General features: G+C 42.7%; 2 protein-coding genes across 12 annotated transcripts in view; one reads left to right on the top strand and one right to left on the bottom strand.

Annotated features, from left to right (window-relative positions):
• Positions 1-11902, top strand: part of NUMB (NUMB endocytic adaptor protein) — an 81365-nt gene extending 69463 nt beyond the window's left edge. For 7 of the 9 annotated variants that reach the window (XM_077322700.1, XM_077322707.1, XM_077322701.1 and 4 more), the window contains 5 exons: positions 467-668; positions 2710-3009; positions 5904-6053; positions 8302-8457; positions 9967-11902. In XM_077322700.1, the coding sequence (XP_077178815.1) occupies positions 467-668; positions 2710-3009; positions 5904-6053; positions 8302-8457; positions 9967-10676 (1518 nt within the window). In that variant the 3' untranslated portion in view covers positions 10677-11902. The remainder of the gene's footprint in view (positions 1-466; positions 669-2709; positions 3010-5903; positions 6054-8301; positions 8458-9966) is intronic. The other 2 variants (XM_077322709.1, XM_077322708.1) reach the window with 1 other exon arrangement.
• A 2349-nt stretch (positions 11903-14251) lies between these two features.
• The window catches only part of PAPLN (papilin, proteoglycan like sulfated glycoprotein), a 77509-nt gene continuing 71615 nt past the window's right edge, over positions 14252-20145 (bottom strand). For all 3 annotated transcript variants that reach the window (XM_077322698.1, XM_077322697.1, XM_077322699.1), the window contains 4 exons: positions 18357-18484; positions 17763-17871; positions 17272-17444; positions 14252-15209 (listed from right to left, as the gene is read on the bottom strand). In XM_077322698.1, the coding sequence (XP_077178813.1) occupies positions 15034-15209; positions 17272-17444; positions 17763-17871; positions 18357-18484 (586 nt within the window). In that variant the 3' untranslated portion in view covers positions 14252-15033. The remainder of the gene's footprint in view (positions 15210-17271; positions 17445-17762; positions 17872-18356; positions 18485-20145) is intronic.

Raw genomic sequence — 20145 nt, 5'->3', positions numbered from 1 at the left:
TTGAGCAGGGGGTTGGACTAGATGGCCTGTATGGCGCCTTCCAACTCTATGATTCTATGTAACATTATGAGGATGAAGTATTTGGGTATTTGCAAAGCTGAAGTATTTGAAATTGGAAAGGTCACTGTCATGCATATCATGATAGTCCTGATTTTCCTTGACATAAATAAAGATTGCAAGTCTACTTATCAAACACTTTTTAAAAATTGTACTCGTTTTGTAGCCCCAGTGTTTTAGTCAATGATGCCTGGACGGCATATTGCTTTAGTCTATTGGCAGTCATATGTATAAAGGCATTTGTGCTTTATGGCTACATGTGGAAGTTACTCTTGAGATTTTCCAGATTACATTTACAGAATAGGCATGTCTGTCACCTGTTGGATGTCACCTGTCATTGGAGAGTGTTCAGACAAGGTGCGTATCCTTTTTAATTCTTATTTTGTAAAGAATTCACTATCTTTTTCAGGGGGAGAGGTTGAGTCATGCTGTAGGCTGTGCATTTGCAGCCTGCTTGGAGCGAAAGCAAAAGAGAGAGAAGGAGTGTGGAGTAACGGCCACCTTCGATGCCAGCAGAACCACATTCACAAGAGAGGGATCATTCCGAGTCACAACAGCAACTGAGCAGGCAGAAAGAGAGGAAGTCATGAGACAGATTCAAGACACTAAAGGTAAGGGAATGCCAGTCCATCAGTTTAAAACATAGGCTATGCTATTGGGCATCAGTTACTTTCTTAAGCTGTTATTCCACCTGCAAGATGCCTCTTGGATCACTTAGCACTTATGTCATCTCAGTCACCTTTTGTATGTCATACTCGCGTGGTGGTGAGCCCTGCTTCCAGTTGCCATCACAGAACATTTTGTCGATGAAGTATTTCTCTGTGTCACTGTAGCTATAGAACACTCTCTTCCTGTTTGTTCTGCTCTGTGAAATGCTTTTGAGTGACTGTAATGAACATAAACCAGTACTTACCAGGTGAAATTGTGCTACAAGTGGTCAGAAAACTCAGTGAGATTAAGAATAATACTTGGTGGGTTGCAGTTTATTTTGAGAGAGTGTTTTGATCTTTCGTACGTGAAACACTGCTAAAATTCTCATCTGAAATGAGTATTTGAGAGAATTGCTGTGTGAGATGATGGCGGATGGTGTTAAATAGAGTAGCGTTGGTATCCCCTCTGTTACCTAGCAACTGTCAAGGAAGTGAGATCTCACAAGGTTTCTTGCCTGTTTCTTAAGTATACTGCAGGGCCTATTTGTACTTTCACGCTTGAATTTCAAAACATTGTATTGTTATTCTTGAAGAACTCATCCACATTTGCTTCTTATATGTTAGTTTAAAAGTATTATTTTAAGTAATGATTAAACACGTGTCTCTGTGAACCACAGACATGGATTTCGTTAAGAGGTTTTTAGAAAAATTGACAATTTTAGGTGGCCTACAGGTGAATTAAGAGGAGGACTAACAAGGCAAATCTTGGAACTGTTCTCTAACTATATCGTTTCAACAGATTACCTAGAATACTTCTGCAAATGCCAGTGCTGCCCATCTAAATGTGTAGCTAAATAGCAGCTATGGCAGAACACATAGCTGTCTTATAGAAGCCATGTTTTGACATTATTACATTTTCCTGTTGCTTGCTTAGTGGTGCTGCGGAGTCAGTGGCCTTTCGGAACTGGTTTATTTATACAGATAACCTGTGGCAGATCAATACTGTTGGATCCTAATCAACTAACTATGTGACTTCTGAACTTAAATGGTTGTACCAGATCTTATTTAGGGGTATCATAGCAAGGGAGACGAATACTTATGCAGTCACAATTTCTGTTTTTCTTGACTTGAGTACCATTTGTGTCACAATAAAAAAGATTTTGCATCTTCAGAGTGGTAGGCATGTTGTAAGATTCAAATAGTGCAACCCCCCCCCAAAAAAAAATCCAACTTAGTTCCAGGTTATAATGCAACAAAATTGGACAAGCAGCAAACAGCAGGGGGAGTTAATACTTTTGCAAGCCACTAGCAAAATAGAGCATTTTCCAGCTGCATTTTAGCAGCCTGAGTTACACCATCTCTATGGTTTTTCTCATGCGGCCCAATGATATGCTGATGTGTGCCACAGTTAAATTAATGCTTGTGAAGGGCTGGAGTGGGTGTGATCACACTCAGTATTGAACAGTGATGGCATGCATCTTATAATTGTTGAAGGGCTTTGTTGATGATTAACATGGCAGCAGCAGTGCGCCTGAAAAGAGAAATTGACTTCAGCTATGGATCAGTCTGGTTCTGTTTGCATAGTGCCTTATGCCTTAGCCAAACAGAAGAGCTACTTGAGTAGTATGTATGCATAAACATTCTCCAATTTCTTGATTATTGATCATGATGAGCTGTTGAAAGTCCTTGCAAATGACTCTGAACAAAAAGGTTTGTTACTTGACTTTGTTACACCAATGCTCTGATTACTATAAGGCACCTTCATGTGTGCATAAACATTAAGCAGTCAGCAACAACAGATTAATTGAACTAGCTGTTGATTGTGCATTAACTGCAATGAAACTGCAGTGGCCATAGAAATTCAGAGGCATCAGTATTTTGCATCAATGAAAGTTAGTGGATGATTTCTATCCACAGAAGGGTACAATAAACTTGATCATTTAGAAAGGTTCTTCAACAAATAGTACTTTTTCAAATACATTGTTTCTCCCCCACGGTATAGTTGAAACAGATGTGAAGACAGCTGCCTCAGGTGCCGCGCCAGGCAATGCAGTACCGTCTCCAAGTTCCCCTACCTCTCCTACTGCTGATGTTGCAGCGTCTGGTGACAAAGAGTCAAATAATCCTCACGCTATTCCACGAAGACATGCCCCTATAGAGCAGCTTGCCAGACAAGGCTCGTTTAGAGGCTTCCCTGCACTTAGCCAGAAGATGTCCCCCTTTAAACGCCAGCTTTCTTTACGAATAAACGAACTGCCTTCAACGGTGCAAAGGAAGACCGACTTTCCCATGAAAAATTCAGGTGAGGAAAATTTTGATCTTGGGTTTAAATGCTCATAGCTGCATAGAGCGCATGCTCGCTGTATATGAAAGGCTCATGTGATGCCTTCCCTTAAAGAGAAGATAATGCTGACAGTTGGGTACTCTCCTACCCATAATCCCTGAAGGCAGGAAGTAGACTGCTCTTGTTTCCAGTGGAGAGGGAGAGTGCTCACCATCCTCTGTTCTGGGTCTTGCCTGTGTCTTGTAGGATCACAGGCAGGAGGAATAGCCCCTGCAAAGGTCCAGACAGATCCTAACTCGTTCTCCCTCTTCCTTTCTGTGCCCCACACCCCACCCCCAGAATCAACATTATTCCCAGTGAGACACCAGATAGCAGAAGGCCCAACCACCTTGGTCTACCAAGGTGGTAGACCTTGGGGAAGCAATGAAAATGTACAGCAGCCTCTTTATGAGAACCCTCTTCCTCCTCCTCCATGAGGAATATTCTGTGATTTATTCAGCAGACTCTGACCATGACTCAGCTGGGACGAAGGAGAATTATCTGATGAAGAGACCCTTCTTGTCCAGCACATCAAATGGCTTCTTTCTCCAGAAGAACTCCCATGGCTCCTTTATAAAACTAGGCTCTATTTTTCCATTTCCCGGGTTCTTTACCATGGAGATGAAAGCAGAATGGGCCATTCCAGTGTTTCAGAAATTTCTTGTTGGGCTTTCAAAAAGGCTTTATTCCTTCTCTCATAAGGTTACTAGATTACTTTAAAAATCCATTGGTGGATATCCCTGTAACTAGTCTGGCTTCAGGGGTGCATCTTCCTAAGGAGAAGGAATGTTACTGTAGAACAGGGATTCTTAACCTGGGATATGCAGACTAAGAGCTCTGGAGGGGGTCTGCAGCCTTTCCTGTCTTAATGGATTGGCCACAAGAACCGGTCCTTTGGATGTGCACATAGTTCAGAGAGTTTTCCAGATATAAAGGTCAAGAAGAAGACAGGAAACTAAATACATAGTTATTTGTCTTTGATACTGATAGGTCTCTCCATGGTAATAAAATGAGTTTAGAAGATCATCAACTTGGAATAAAACAGAGCTTCAGACCTGAAAATTAAAGCCATTTCTCAGGCCAGAAATAGTTCAGGCATTAGCAGAGCAACTGATGCTAGGATACTGCCAGGGGGAGAGCAACTCCAGAACTTCACCCACTCCTGAGTATCATCTATGTCAGATCAGTGGTATCTAAGCACAGTTTTTCACAGATACTCCATTGAGTTCAGTGTCAGTCCAGGTTTCCCATGTGTTGTTCCAATTTATACTTTGGTTTTCTGTTTGAGACTATATTCTGCACCTTCTGTTACTTGGCATGTGCCCTATGCTCTGTTTGTGAGAGCCTTCTGCTATATAACTACAGCTTGTTTTTAATAAGGCACACTCTGTGATGGGTCACACTTAGGGTTGCTAACCTCTAGGTAGCACCTAGGGATCTCCTGCTTTTACAGGTGTTTCCCAGTAGATCAAGATTAATTCCCTGGAGAAAATGGCTGCTTTGGAGTGTGGATTCTATGGCATTATACCATGTGAAGGTCCCTCCCCAAACCCTGTTCTCCTCTCCTGATAGTTGCCTCTCAACAGGAAAGGATAGAGAATGGAACACTGGACCTACTGTGAAGGCTTCTTTTACCTGAAGAAGAGAACACTCTGACAATTGGGTACTCTACCTACCTACAGTCCCTGTAGGAAGGAAGTCTGTTGCTACTTCAGTGTCCAGGTAGGGGGGGGGATAACTTTGTATAGCGGGACAATATTCCATACACGGGGAGAGCAAGATGGAGATGTGAATGACAGTAAAGATTGATATTCAATGTCTTCTAGTCTCCTTAAGTGTATAGTAAGGAGACTAGAAGACATTGAATATCAATCCTTACTGTCATTCACATCTCCATCTTGCTCTCCCCGTGTATGGAATATTGTCCCGCTATACAAAGTTATCCCCCCCTACCTGACTAGTATCGAAGCTTTCTCTGACAGGAAAGCACTCTTATTTGCTCGGCTGAACTCTTTCCCCTCTAATGTTCTTTTAGGAAGGTTTAACCGCATTCATTTAGCGGAGAGAATATGTTTTCACGGCTGTATGGTCCCTGATCTCCTTCCGCATATTATCATGTTTTGCCCTAAGTTTTCTTTATACCGTCAGGGGATATCCGATATTCTATCTTCCCTTCAACTCCATAGTAACGAAACGGCAGCGATCAATAAACTACTTGATAGCAAGGATCCCGAGTGGACCGCCCGCATTGCAAAATTTTTAGCAAAGGGTTTTTAGTATTAACTCCCTGTTTTTAACAAAATTGAGTAACTCTGCCTGACTCTTATAATTGTACCATTTTGTATCTCCTTACCTGTATTGTTTTTTACGCCAATAAAGGCTTTTTGTATCTTTGTATCTATGGTCCTGATTTTCCTACCTTTTACTTACTTCTGCTCTCAGGTTTATTCCTTATAATCTATAGAAATAGATTTGTTAATCTGCTGGAACAAAAGCACAATGTATCATGACACCTTAGATTTACAGATTGATCAGCAGACACTCTGAACACCATTTTATGCTAAATAGGGCTCCAGCCCATAAAAGCTTATGCTACAATCAAGTTCTTAGTCTCAAAAGTGCTGCAGGATTCCCTTTTAGTGTTTGTTCTGAGTGGTGTTTTGGCATTTTATTTATACCTAGCTGTAAAAGCTACGCTAACTACAATAAATTTTTCTGCAGTTTGAACAGCTTGGAACATGTTCAGAGAGAAAGCATCTTTCCCCTGGCTTCCTTGTCTTAAATCAGTATATTTTATTGTATGTGTTTGTGGAAATTGTAGGGACTTGCCTTCTTTCTGTCTCCATAACTGAGTGATTTGTGGGTTTTTTCAGTTCCTGAAGTCGAAGGGGAAGCAGATAGCATTAGTTCCCTCTGCTCCCAGATTACAAATGCATTCAGCTCACCGTCCGAGGATCCTTTCTCCTCTGCCCCCATGACAAAGCCGGTCACTGCGGTTGCACCACAGTCTCCAGCTGTACAAGGTATGTCCTCCTTCTACTTGAGAAGTTGTGCTTGCTATGTATGTAGTGCTGCTTTCTTTGTGATGTGATGACTTTTGTGTCTCAAAGTGTCCTGCAACCCTTTTGTTTGCATTTGAAGTCATTCTGTCTTTCTCATTTATAGTCTGCAGGAAGGCAACATCTGGGGAAATGTCAAGCAAGAAAACCTATACAAACTATGCAACTACACACTAATTACATAAAAGGAAACACAATTAAAGGGCACAGTTTCCATACACTAATAAGCAAAAATGCTGTTCCCACATTTTAATATTTTAGCAGAAAAATAGTTTTAGAATGTTGAATTGCTGCCTGCTAGCTCATGATTAGGATTTCAGCTTGTATAATGCAAGCTGTTCTCATTAGACAGAATATCTTAAAGATCAAGGCAGAGATGTAATGGCTGGAGTATGCTGAGCAATGCCTCCTAAAAAGTGCACTATGTTCCCTCTGTGAATTCTCAGCTTTTTAAAAAGGTCTCTAGCCATTTTCTTGCATAGATAGAATTCCTGCTAGCAATTTCTGCAGGATGTGGGGGAGGATGTTTCTAGATGAATTAGAAGTAATTGTCCTGAGTCGGCTAACCTTGCCGGCCATGATCCTTCTCAACTACTTTGTTCGTGAGAACAGCAGACAGAAACCTGAGGTTTATACTGTTTATGAGTTTTCTTTTTTGTTTGCCCATTCTTGCTGAGCTAAGTATCCATTTCTAATCATTAAAAGCCAGCTACCTTACTGCAGTTTGTCTCTATGAAAGGATCTAGTCCTCTGAGCATCCGTAGAATACTTTTTACTCACCAGTAAATAACCGTTGTCAAATCCCTGTTCATAGTTTCCCCCCAAATCTTAGACTAGGGTGAAAGACTGAAGAGGCATAACACAGACTTTGGCCTCTCCATATAGAATTGCTTCACTGCAAAGAGCCAGAAGGCTCAGCCAAGCATCACCACTTCTCACTACATAATAAGGTTACCAGCAAGATAGTAAACTTGAGCCAAGGTTAAAGTCTGCTCTGAATCCCAAGCCATCGAAGAGGGTGAAGAGAATACTCTGACTTTTTTGACAGTGTCTTTTCTTTTTTACACAGTAACCGCATGGATTTACCTTCTTGATATTAGGGGATCAGTGCTGGAGGAGATGATTCGTTGGCAAGTCTAACTAGAGACTCTCCCAGTGTAGTAATTAAAGATCTGGTTACTCATAGTTTCCTTGCCACCACTTTCGACAGCACTGTTCTGAATCGTACCTCACCAGCACTACGCATTGCTGTATTGTTTCAGAGTGATGGACGTACATGAGATAAATCAGTGTAGAGCTTGTGGGGTGACGATGAGCAAACCCAAACAGAAGACAGCTACTTCCAAATGTTACAGTTGTAAAAGAATTCAGAATCACACGTTTCTCTCAACATCTCTGTTTCCTACCATGTCATTCTGTGAAAGATAATGAATGCTGCCACTAATGAAGTTACAGCTATATGCTTCTGAAATGCAAAACTTTAATCCGATAATGCTGCACTGAGCAGGTGCAACTTTTTGATGTGAATGAAATATATGTTAATGGTCATTCTGAATTTAAGGCCCACTTAGGCATCTAAAATCCAAATCATTTTTAAGTAAAATGCCTATGAATGTATTAGAATTATATTTAGGTTTCTGCCTTTTCAGATTTATGACCCCCCCCCCCAAAAAAAAGCATACCTTCTGCCCCCTCAATTGAATTATTTCTGGCTGTGGCCCTAGATCAAAGAGGATATAGCAGTCCTATATTCAAGCTTGATGCCCCCTTGATGTCCCACAACTGAGCATGTATTGAGCATGAATCCCTTACCCTTTTGTTTCGACTGTGTGGATATTTTCTTCTGCAGCACATGATTGCTGCATAATTGTTGGATTTGAATTTTCAGTATGCTGAAACCAGTGCAGCTTTCTTGGTCAGAAAAGGGAAAACTGACCCAGCTGCAATTTAAATTTAAAACATGGAGACCACCTTAATAGCTTTTGCTACAATATCTGTAAAAAATCACCCTGTTATCTTACTACAGAACTAGCAGAAAATTAACTTGGCAAAAAGGCACCATGGAAAAAGCTTGTAGATTAACAGTGTGAAAGAATGACTTAAGTTACTGTGTGTTGCATGTTGGCAGAAATCATGCGTTCATTTTAATGTCCCAGTCATCTGCATGCCTTGCATGAATTAACAGCCTTGATGTTGTCTGCTCCCATTTTAGTTAATGGCACTGCCTCTGCCTTCAGTGTGCTTGCTGCTAAGCCAGTTCAAACTACTGTAGCACCCACAGCAATACCAGTTCGTGAAACCAATCCCTGGGCTCATGCCCCTGTTGCTCCGGCTGCTGCTAAAACTGGAGCTGTAGCCACTCCTTCTGGTAAGACTGGGTACAAAACCTGTGTGTGGCATCTAGAGGGGCTAAATGTGTGGTGTTGGGCTAGATTGGCCTCATCAAATATAGCAGTTCAGGGTTTTTTTAGGTTTTGTTCATGGCTTGAGTCCCTCAGGAATTTTCAGTGTAGTGTAACTCACTACCCTCTCCAGAGGCTAGGGTCCGTGTCCCCCAGGAACAGCATGAAGTGTGACTTAGAAGAGAGCAGTGGGAGGGAGGAATTGGTGAAAAACTGATTCCTACTTCTGACTGCGGAGGTTCACCAATGGATCTATGATTAAAAACATACTTTGTTTGAAGAAGAGTTTGTTTTAAAGGGAAAGTGAGCTTCAGCCAGAATTACTGGATGGAATGCAACTTCTGTTTTAGCTCAGTTTGAAGGGGAAATTATAGGGTTTGGGGAATAATGTATTGACCTTTTAAGAAAACCAAAGTTAGGCTCTGCCTGAGATACTGTACCCAGCCACCAGGTGCAGGAGCTGATGCCTCTTGGGTGTAGTCCATGTTCTCTGTAACTGTGGCTTCTGCTTAGTGGTAAATGGAAACCAATGGCCTTAAGGTTAAGTGACAAACCCTTACTTAAGTTTGTGGGATGGTGAGGAAATGGGATGGTAGTACATGCTCTTTGCAGTACAGAGCATCAGACTTGGTAAGTCAGGTTAGGGGAGGAGTTGAAGTGTGTGGATGGGAATTAAGCCAAATCCAGAAGGACATTTTACTGCTGAAATAAAAATCAGTTCAAAGAAGCTGAAATTTTAAGTGTTGATTATTACAGAGCTATTAGAGAGTGGTTAACACACTGCATTGCATAAAAAAGAATAAGGAAAGAGTAGAAGTGAAGGAAGGGAAAGAAGGAAGGCAACAAGTTATCAGTAAGTACAGTTTTAAGTTGTATGTATGGATTTTGGGGGTTAGTGGAGTTCATGTATGTGGAAGAAAGTGCAGCCATCTCATATAAGTAGTCTTGTAACCTGTGATCTGGTTGCTGGCCAAGCATTGTGGATGTTCCTCTTTCGGAACTGGACAGCACATCTGTCAACTTTGACCTTAGTATAGTACAGTGACCCCGTTACAACTAGTATTCTACTTCCTGAGCTTAAGAATAAGTTGGAGCCAATCCAGAAACTCTGGATGGGGTGAAAAGGAGAGCAAGAGCCCCTTAATAGCTTTTCTCTTAACATCCAGTCTTCCCACATCCTGCTGTTCTATTTTGATATCTATGATGGTTCTTATTTAAGTAACTGAAATCTGTGTTATGTAGCCATGCATGGACAACCTCCATCCATACTTATGTTGGTTTAATTAAAGTAGTCTTCCATATTAATTCCAGTGGGTGCCACATTTGCCCAATCACTGATATGAACTTAGAGATATATGACTATCATGAGGCAGGTGGAAGCTGAAACTCGGTTACCTTTCCAAACATCAGGAGTCAGAAAAGCGTGAAAGACATGCGTGGGTGAGGTTTTTTCTTAACAACGTTTTCCTTCATAGGTACTGAATGGAGTTCCAGTTCTGGGGCAGCCTCACCAAATCTGTTCCAAGCAAACCACAAACGCACTCCCTCCGAGGCGGACCGCTGGCTGGAAGAAGTCTCCAAAACTGTCCGAGCGCAGCAGCCGCAGCCACAGCAGGCAGCTCCCCAGCCGCTCCTCCAGCCTCCTGCAGTGGCTCCTCCGGCAGCACCAGCTTTTCCGGTCAGCACCTTCATTGCTCCTCAGCCGGTGCCCATTGGAGTGGTGCAGCCAATGCAGCCTGCGTTCCTCCCTGCTCAGCCGTATGCCGTAGCCAATGGAATGCCCTACCCGGCTCCCAGCGTACCAGTGGTTGGGATAACTCCTTCCCAGATGGTAGCCAATGTGTTTGGCACAGCCAGCCATCCTCAAGTGTCCCACTCTCATCAGTCGCCCAGTCTTATAAAGCAGCAGACATTCCCTCAGTATGAAACTAACAGTGCAACTACCAGCCCTTTCTTTAAACCTCCTGCCCAGCAGCAAAATGGCTCCGCTGCTTTCAACGGTGTAGACACTGCCAGATGGCCCACAGAGGACAAGCATATACAGCCACCTGCAGTTGCCCAGAAGGTTGATCCGTTTGAAGCGCAGTGGGCAGCACTGGAAAGCAAGTCGAAGCAGCGCACCAACCCCTCTCCGACTAACCCTTTCTCAAGTGAATTACAGAAGACTTTTGAAATCGAACTTTAAGCAGTCCTGTGGCTTGTGCTCTAGTCTCTGTGTGTCTGTGTGGGTGTGGGTATGTGGTGGGGGTTGGGTGGAAGAGGGCACGGGGCAGAGGGGACATCCGAACAGCACACTCGATCATTGATGTTCCCATAGAACCAGAGTCGGGTATACAGAGAGAGGAGAGCAGTCATGGGGGAGAGGCGCCAAGCTCCAGCCACATCGCTATTGGGGAATAATCCAGGAAATGTACCCTTACTGCCTTCCTCCCTGCTTGGGAGCCTGGACTGCAGAGGAAACCTCGGAAGGGCTGAAGATGGGAACTGAGCCCTGATGAAGCCCTTTTCCCACAGATGACCTTCTACAACGAAAAGCAAATGCCACTATTGTTTCAGGGGCCTCAGCCTTGCTGTGAGTGCCCCGTTCTCTGGAGGAAAGAGGTGAACAGGAGGAAACGTGAAAGCTGCTCTGCATATACTGTCTGTGGAAAAGAATGAGCTTCCATTTTGAGTAACACAATGACGATTATATATAAAAACAAAATAAAGCCAAAATCTTTATTTTTATGCATTTTAGATTATTTTAAATAGCTCTAGATATTAAAAGTCAAATGAGTTGTAAGTAATCTTGCCAAAGGTATAAAAGGTGGTTGGATGTAAAATTGTAAATAAGATTGATTTATCACTGATTCTTACAATCAGTAATATGGGAGTAGGTTCGGGAGGAGACTTCCTAGCTTGTTCTTCTGTGTTCATTGTAAGTAGCATATTGCAACTACAATCATGACCAATAAAAAACACACACGTTATAGAGTAGTTTAAGAGCAGTATTGTCTTGGTTTGAAAACAATTGGTAAATTCTATCCTTTTTTTAAAGGAATCAAGCTAGGTGATACTATACATATAGGTTCTTCCATGTACTGCTGCAATCTCATTGTTCTTATTGTATTGTGACAGTTTACTGTAACCATATCTACAATCAGGTCTACCAAGGAACCCATTTTATGTATGTTCAATAGATTTTAATTTTTTAAAAAAAAAACAATAAAGCTTATTTCCCCACTGTTCTATGTGAAAGCTTGTGGCTAGACTACAGCTATTCCGTGTTCTTCCTCTGACAAATCATGAACCCCATCTCATTTTTAATTTTACTTTTAAAACTTGGCCTTACAAGCAAATGTAAGTTATATATATATTTGTACTGATGATTTATAATCTGCTTTAACAGAAATAAATGTTGGTAGTACATGATGTGGCTCTCTGATCAGCTTTCCTCCTTGCTATATATTTTAAATTAACAAAGCCCACACTAAATATGTTTGCTGTTTTATTTGATTACTGACAGCAAGAGCTTTTAATGTCAGGTATACATACACACTACCAACACTCAAGCCTGGGAAACTTGTAAGAAACATAGTGGCTGAGGTGAATGTTGTATAGTCTCTAAATATTGTCTCTTTTGTGGGGGGAATGGACCAAGAATTCCTCATGATGATGTGACATAAATTCAGTGGGATAATCAAAGGATGCAGTAAGCAACGGCTGGATACAAACACTGATGTTTTTATTTAAATTGTTTTTTGGCCTGTAGGTAATATTCATAACCCTGAATAGTTGGCAAATCTTAAAAATTCTTGGCTTAAGCCATGATGTTTCAAAATCTAAGAGTAGCATATTTTAGTTGCAATTAGTATATTATTTCTTGGTGTATAGCATCAGATATGATTTTCTGGCATCCAGAGAAGCAGCCCAGATACTTAAATACAAGGCCACGATCAGGATCACTTTCCCATTCAGCTTTGTGAGTAGTTGTATCTAAATTTTGTAATGTGGAAAATATATAGACATGAGAGTTTGAAGAGCACATGCTACTTTATACTGTGATGTGGTAATTGGACTTTTAATGAGTATCTTAAAGGCTATTTGAATAGTGGCAACTTACTACGTGTTTACGATGCTGTTGGTCAGTGTTTATTATGATTTGTATAGCAGTTCATGCCTGTGCCATATCTGGAACACTTATCCATACAATACCTCTATCAGTAGATGAGTATCCCTATTTTTCAGATGGGGAGGGTGCCTGAGAAAAAGTGGCTCATCCAAGATCAGTTAGCATTTTCATTGTGACAGACACAAGACTGTAACCTGGGGCTTCCTGATTCATAGACTGGTCTTTTTGTCTCTATGCTATACTGTCTTCAAGAATGTGATATACAGTTTTCACAAGATTCTGATAAAAACAGGGAGATTGTGGCATCGTGGAACACATGAACAGGAAAATACTGCATTCATCCCATGCTTTTTGAAATCAGTTGCCCTGCAGGGGGGAAAATAAGGCATTTTCCTGCTACTTGTGGTGACTGTCTCTTTTATTTTTATATATTTCATCATATTTGTATGCCGCTGCTCCCAGCCAGCTGGCTTGCAGCAGTTAACAGCAAATCCTGGGCTAGGACCTGGAGCATTAAAGAAAATCTTCAGTTTGATGGTTCTTACATGTTCCAGCTGAAATGATTTTTCCAAAAGCCTCTGAGTGTCTTGAAGCATGAACAAGCCTAGTAAGTCTCCCTTACCACCTGCTGTGTTGGAATACGGAAAAAGCTGGCAGACTGCCATGTGTCCTGCCATCACTATTAGAGTGTTGTCTTACAGGCCCCTGTCTGGTTTACAGACCATAATAAAGTGAAAGAGGGTCTGGACTGGAGTCCTCAAGCGCTAATAAGGATCTTATTAATAGAACCTCAATTTCAAACAGTGGCTATAGAGAGCTGAACTTGCTACGAGTGAAAAAGATCTTGGGATCACAGTGGAGAGCTCAGTGAAAGTGTCAACCCAGTGTGTGACCATGGTGAAAAAGGCAAACTCTGTGTTAGGGATTATTAGGAAAGGGATTGAGTTTAAAACTGCCCACTGTACAGAACTGTGGTGCGGCTTCATTTGGAATACTCTGTACAGTTGTGCTCACAAAAAGGACATTGCAGAGCTGGAAAAGGTACAGAGGAGGGCAGCCAAGATGGTGTGTGTGGGGGGGGGGGGTAGAGCACCTTCTCTATAAGAAAGGAGTCTGGGAATTTACAGTTTAGAAACGAGATGACTGGGGGAGGACATGATGGCGGTTTATAAAATTATGCATGGGGCAGAAAGAGCTGATAATTGTTTCTCCCTGTCCCAAAATCCTAGAATCCAAAGACATTCCATTAAACTGAAGGGTTCAGGAAATACTACTTTGCACAGACAGTGATTAAAATGTGCGATTTGCTGCCAGAGGATGTAGTGATGGCCACTTGAATAAACAGCTTTAATGGGGAATTAGATTCATGGAGGATAAGTCTAGTGCCTGAGGGGAATTTCCATCTTAGAGGCACTAATCCTCTGAGTCCCAGACCCAGAAGGCCACATCAGGGGAGGCATTGGCCTCTGTCCCCTCTTATTGGTCATCCAGAGGAACTGGTTGGCCATTGTGTGAAACGAGATGATGGACTAGATGGACCACTGGCCTGATCCAGCAGGGCTCTTCTGATGTTCTTAAGCTATGGCAGCAAACCTAACTAGAAAAAGTACACGAGTGAAGCTCTGCTGTGGAAAGGAACGCTTCTTGCATAGCATGTTTATAAGACATTGTATTTTGTTAGCAAATGAGCTGCTGCTTTTTACCGCTTTCTATTTCCATTCAAGAAAAATCCTAGAATATGCAAAATATACCCAGTTTTCTTTAGGTGACGTATTTCAGGACCCCAACTAGCTTTACTTGGAGTTTGTTTCTTTTCACCAATGTCCGGATCTCTTGAAACTCCAACATGTTCAATTAAACCTGCACAGTGCCAAAATCCCTCAGTCAGTAGCTTTGGGTAACTGCTGTTAAGCACATCCACTTTGTCTACTTGTAGCTTTTGAAAACTGCAAAGCATGAAAGAGGGAATGCAATAGAATATTTGAAATGATGCTGGAGGAAGTCTAGATCAGCTGCCGTTTCCCCAGAAACAAGGTCAGTTGCTTGCTCTTCCACAAAGGAAAGGGCTCAGTGGTTTTCCTTAATCTACTTTTACATTTGAGTAGTGGCTGTTCAGACACTTTCATTGTCTTAAGAGCAACCTTCCTTCTTCTTGTTCTTGGCTCTTGTACATATTGCTTGTTAGTCTTTGTTAAAGAAATAATCCCTGATTGTTTGGTTCCACTGATGAGCAGATCCGCCAGCAGTCAGGAAAAACTACTGGGTATGCTTGGTGCAAAAAGGCTTGGAGAGGTGAGCATTCAGTTATTGCCAACTGTTCTGCTCACAGCAGCCCATGCTTGCTTCCCCCCATGTGCTTGAGACTGCAGGCGTGAGATTGCTTCTTCGAGTCACTGCTGTAAGTACTGTCCCTCTTTGGAAGGGGAAAGGGTCAGCGATGACGGTGATGAGGAAGAGCCTTGGGTTGGTGACGAGAACAGCTGGCACAGCAGAAGCTAGAGTAATATTCATTATTGCAGAGCTGTGCCTGTAATATCAGCTCACAGTTGGCAAGATGTGGTTGGTCAACACACTCCCTGCTTGGGTCCACGGGGAGGGGCGCAGGTACTGCGAGCAGAAAAAGAAAGCAGAGGTTACAGGAGGTTTTAATACAGTACCCCCAAATTGACGTCCCAACTTTGGTGTAGGCATAGAAACTAGAGCATTTAGTTCAAAAATACGTAGTAGGAGAAAATAAGTCAGAAACAGCAAGAGCAGCCAGTGATGTTTGAGGGAACAGTTACCATTTTAGTAAGACACTTAACCCCACCCCTGCTCCACCATGGCATATAGAAGCTTCAAGCTATGAGTCACGCTAGTTTCTACCTACGGGGGAAAGGGGCCATTCCTAAATAAGTCTATCTAGTTGGGAGGCCTTACTTTTAATAACTTCAACAGCTTAGCCTTAATTTAGCTTTCCTGCTCCCCTTCTCTCCTTTCTCCAAGCAGAATCTTGCCTGATTAAAGCAGTTTGCTAACTAGACTACTGTAGACTCTCTTGTGTGAATAATACACAATTTAGCTATATAGTTAATAGCTTAAAGGGTGACACATTTTATCTTGATTAGGGCCATGACAACCACTTATTTAAGACAGTAGATAACCATGTACCAAACTACTAGCGTACACCGGCGGTCCAGCTAGTATAGAATTTGGTTGCCGGGAATGGCATGCAAACTGTCTTGGGAAAACTCACAAGCAAGGCATTGTGGATTAGCTCTCTCCTGCTGTTGCCTTTCACAGGATGATATTCAGACATAAACCAGCACAGAGAGGTTCCATTTAAACTGGTCTACAGACAGAAAATAGCTATCTGCTTATCCTATCAGGTTATCCAATCTGTCTTCATAGTGATGTGTGACACTGAATGCTCTAAACTATACAATTTGATGCAAAAGCAAAGCCTTTTGTCTGACCCCTTAATTCTTCAGTGTCCCAGCATGAGCACTACAGGAGGAAATGGAGGAAAGAGAGCCCTTGATTGAAGGGCCATTTCAAGTGGGAGCAGTTACTGATTCCCCCCCCCCCCTTCTGTTGGAGCTTGGCTACTCCGCACTAACCCATTCTCAGAAGCGAAGCAGGATCTGTCTTGGTCAGTATTTGAATGGAGGACCACTAAGGAATACCAAGATGGCTATGCAGGAGCAGGCAGTGGCAAACGTATTGCCTTGGAAATACCTCCAGGGTTGCCGTATGTCAGCTGTGACTTGATGGGGTGGGTGGAACGTTGTAGCATAGGATTTAGTTGCATCTTAAGATCAGGTATTATTCCATTTTTCAGATGTCAATACTTGTCTAATTGTGTTACCTAAACATTTTAGAAGAGTAGCTATAGACTGCATGTGGTAGGGGTTAGTGAGTAAGACCCAGGCTCAAATCATCATCTGGCCATGAACCCACTGGGTCACGCTCTCAACTTATTTAATTTAACAGCGTTGTTGCAAGGATAGAATTGAGAATGGAGAACCATGTACACCAATGGGTGCTTCTCAAAGGAAGGGCAGGACAAATGTGTACTAAATGTCTTCTTTCAGCTGCAAAACTCAAAAGCATGAGTATGTGAGTGTGTCCCTTCAGGGACTAAACCAATTGAAGCCATAAGGTATTAGGGAAGAACTTTTTTGTCTTTTGTGATTGGTACGATAAAACAATTCTGTATTCAGTGATCACTATCAAAGTGCGAAATGTAACTTAAACTGCAACCAGACTTCTGACATCATCCAGTAACTGTGTTCTTTCAGTTCTGCCCTTGATTTCAGTAACCCCTTGACAAATATGACCTTCCATATTTAATCAGGCTGATCTTCCCCTTTTCCTTTGCCAATTGCAACAGGTCTATTTTGAAGGGGAATGTCACAAATTCCAGATGCCTGCACTTTTCTTAGAATATCAACTCAATGATAGCCCAGCTTGGCTTCTCTCTTTCTCTTTTTTGCACCGTAGTACAAAATTAGTATGTGAGTACCTAAGGAGATATTACACCATTCTTTTCCCTTAGTAGCCGAGAGAGAGAGAGAGAGAGAGAGAGAGAGAGAGAGAGAGAGAGAGAGAGAGAGAGAGACTCCCAATTTCAAGGGTGGAATACTAAAGCTCTTGAGACTTAGGTAGAAAGGCTGCCAAACACACCCACCTTCTGATCTCCTGATCACTTTCACTTCCGTGCTGGCACTGACAGAGTTGCTGCCTCTGTAAGCATTGCAGGTGTAGGAGCCCTCATCACCTATCTGCACATTGTTTATATGAAGGCTTCCATCATGGAACATACGGACATGATGGCCATCAGATGTCACCGGAACCCCATTCCTGAGGAAAAAGAAATGACCGGACTAGTTACCTTTCATGTTGAAATGGCACTTCTTTCTAGATCTGAGCCTTCAGGAAGGGCAGTATAGAAATATAATAAATAAATAAAATTCAGATTCCAAGAACAGAACAGAAAATTTGTATACAGTAAGGCCAGGTTAAGAAAGGATCTTCTGAGGGACAAGATCTTATATAAAAAGTGTGTTTTGATTTGCAGCACAAACCAAGCCTGGACAGTTCCAGGGTGCCCATGGTCTGAGAAATCTTTCTTTGGTACTTAGCTGGTGTTAATTCTTAATTAATTTCATGCTTCTTTACCTTGACCATCTGATGTTGACATTGTTGCCTGTCACTACACACTGAAGCTTGGTATTCTCTCCCTCAGACACCGAGAGGGTAGGTAGCACACCAGTGATTCTCAACTCTCCTGGACAAGAAAGGATATTGTCAGTAACTAGGAACATTCTGTCTGGCCAAGAAGTTGAAGCTATTTTTTCAGGAAGGGCAATCTGAAATTAGGAACCCAAAGCCTTGTTGCATGAATGAATTGACTCATGAGCCGGCCACATAATCTGCAGTAGAGCGTTGGGAAGGTTTATCAAAACAAGCCACAGTAGGATCCTTTGCCCAGAGACAACCTGATATATACCTCAATATATAAAAGCCTCTAGCTGTATGGTACTCCTTCTCCCACCAAGACTACGAACTCTCCTTTTATCAACAACAGTCACATAGGTCATGCTAGAGTTTTACAAATCCCCCAGGTCATCTTAACTGTAGATTGCTCTCATCCTGTAGAAATTGCACAGAGAGCTGCAAATCTGATGGCTTAATTTAATAAAATAGAGAGCTCTTTCCCCATGCCTTCTTTTTCGGTGTCAAGGCAAAATCCCCCCCCCCTTTCCCAAGTACCTTGAGGTCTAATCTGGATTCTTCTCTGATCCTGGGCATGGCCATTGGAAGCAATGCAGGTAAAGAAACCAGCATCTTCCATGCTCAGGCGACTAATCACCAGGGCACCATCAGCCTGCTGCCTGTACCTGGGAACCAAAGATACCATGTTTTCTGAGAGAAGAGGTGAAAAACATGTATATTGACTGGACCTAGTATTTATTTATTTGCTGAAACTGTAGTCATCTTAGGACACCTCTAAATCTCACACAGATCAAAATAGGAATTGCTCTGGCATCTGGTGGTGTCCTGTCACCAGTCCTAGTTAATGAAAGAGAAGAGCACTCATTTCTCTTCCAGCTCATCATGTGGAATAACATATAGAACACTGCTGGTTCCAGCATCTTTGTCCTGCCTTTAACGATGCATACTCTGTCTTCCTGATGTTGCAAGACTCCTGTTTATATTGTTTCAACAAGCTAACACGGCAACAAATCTGGAACCAATCCCAGACTGTTCAGTCCAAAACTGTGTTTGTCAGCTCAGTCGCGCTGTAACAGTCTGATAAAGGACTAGATTAAGTTGCCAAAACAAAGCCTGGATAAGTTACTGAAACAAGTAGAAAGTGCACGGGCATATATGTGTGCGTAGAGCTATGCAGTGTACACTGTATAGTGTAAAGCGGGGGTTGTTAACCCCCGGTCTGCGGCCCGGTACTGGGCCGCGAAGGCTATGGTACCGTGCTGCAGGCAGCCGCGCCTGCCTCCCCCCCCCCCCCCCCGCAGCGAGAAGCTTGCCAGGCCATGAGCGAAGCGGCTGCTTCACTCACGGCTTGGCTAGCTTCTCGCTGTGAGGGGGGGGGGAAGAGGCAGGCGCGGCCACCGGCACGCCGGTGATGCAAATGCGCATGCGTGGAGTTGCTGCGCATGCGCGTTTGCGCCCTCTGCCGGTGAAAACATGCATGTGCGGCAACTGCGCACGTGGGTTTGCGCACAACTGCCGTGTATGCGTGGTGCCCAGGCCGCTGGCTCTCCTCCACCCCCGGAGGTGGTCCTCGACCACAAAAAGGTTGGGGACCGCTGGTGTAAAGGATCCCAAGCAATAGCCCCTCCCAGTTACTCTCAAGGGAATTCCGAGATAATATCCTCAGAAGGAACCCTGCTGGATCAGACCAATGGTCCGTCTAGTTTAGCATCTTGTTTCACACAGAGCCCAAGCTGTTTGTCCTGGAAGAACAACCAGCAGTGCACAGAGGCTACCTTCCCCTGTTGTTGCCTCCTAGCACCGATATTCAGAAGACCCTGAATATGGAGGTTCCTTTTACTCACCGTTTATCCATTTTTCCTCCATGAAATTGATTAACCCACTTTTAAAGTTACCTATGTTCAAGGCTATCATCATATCCACTAGCAAAGAAATCCACAGTTTTTAATACTTGTTGAGAAAGAAGTGTTTCTGTCCTGAATCTGTTTCTCATCAACTACACTAGGGACTATTCATGCACTGGTTTTCACTGCAGTCGGTTCACCAACCATTTTAAATCATCCTTTTAAAAAATGTTTTCAAAACATTCCCATTTATGCATGTGCTTTGATGATGCATTATTGTTGTTGTTTTTTGCTGCGGTTATGCATTTGGAAAATTTCTGATGGTAACTCTGGAAGAGGGAACTTCCTCCATTGTTCTACAATGTCACTGACCACCACTCTGGCACATGCTGCCATCAGGGCCTCATTGGAATTGTAGTTCATGGACATGAACCATCATACCATACCATCCCCTGTGAAGTTTTTTTTTTTTTAATTGCCGG

The sequence above is a fragment of the Paroedura picta genome, chromosome 2 (genome assembly GCF_049243985.1).
Source record: "Paroedura picta isolate Pp20150507F chromosome 2, Ppicta_v3.0, whole genome shotgun sequence".
Lineage (NCBI taxonomy): Eukaryota > Metazoa > Chordata > Lepidosauria > Squamata > Gekkonidae > Paroedura > Paroedura picta.
This window is presented reverse-complemented; position numbering and strand designations above follow the sequence as displayed.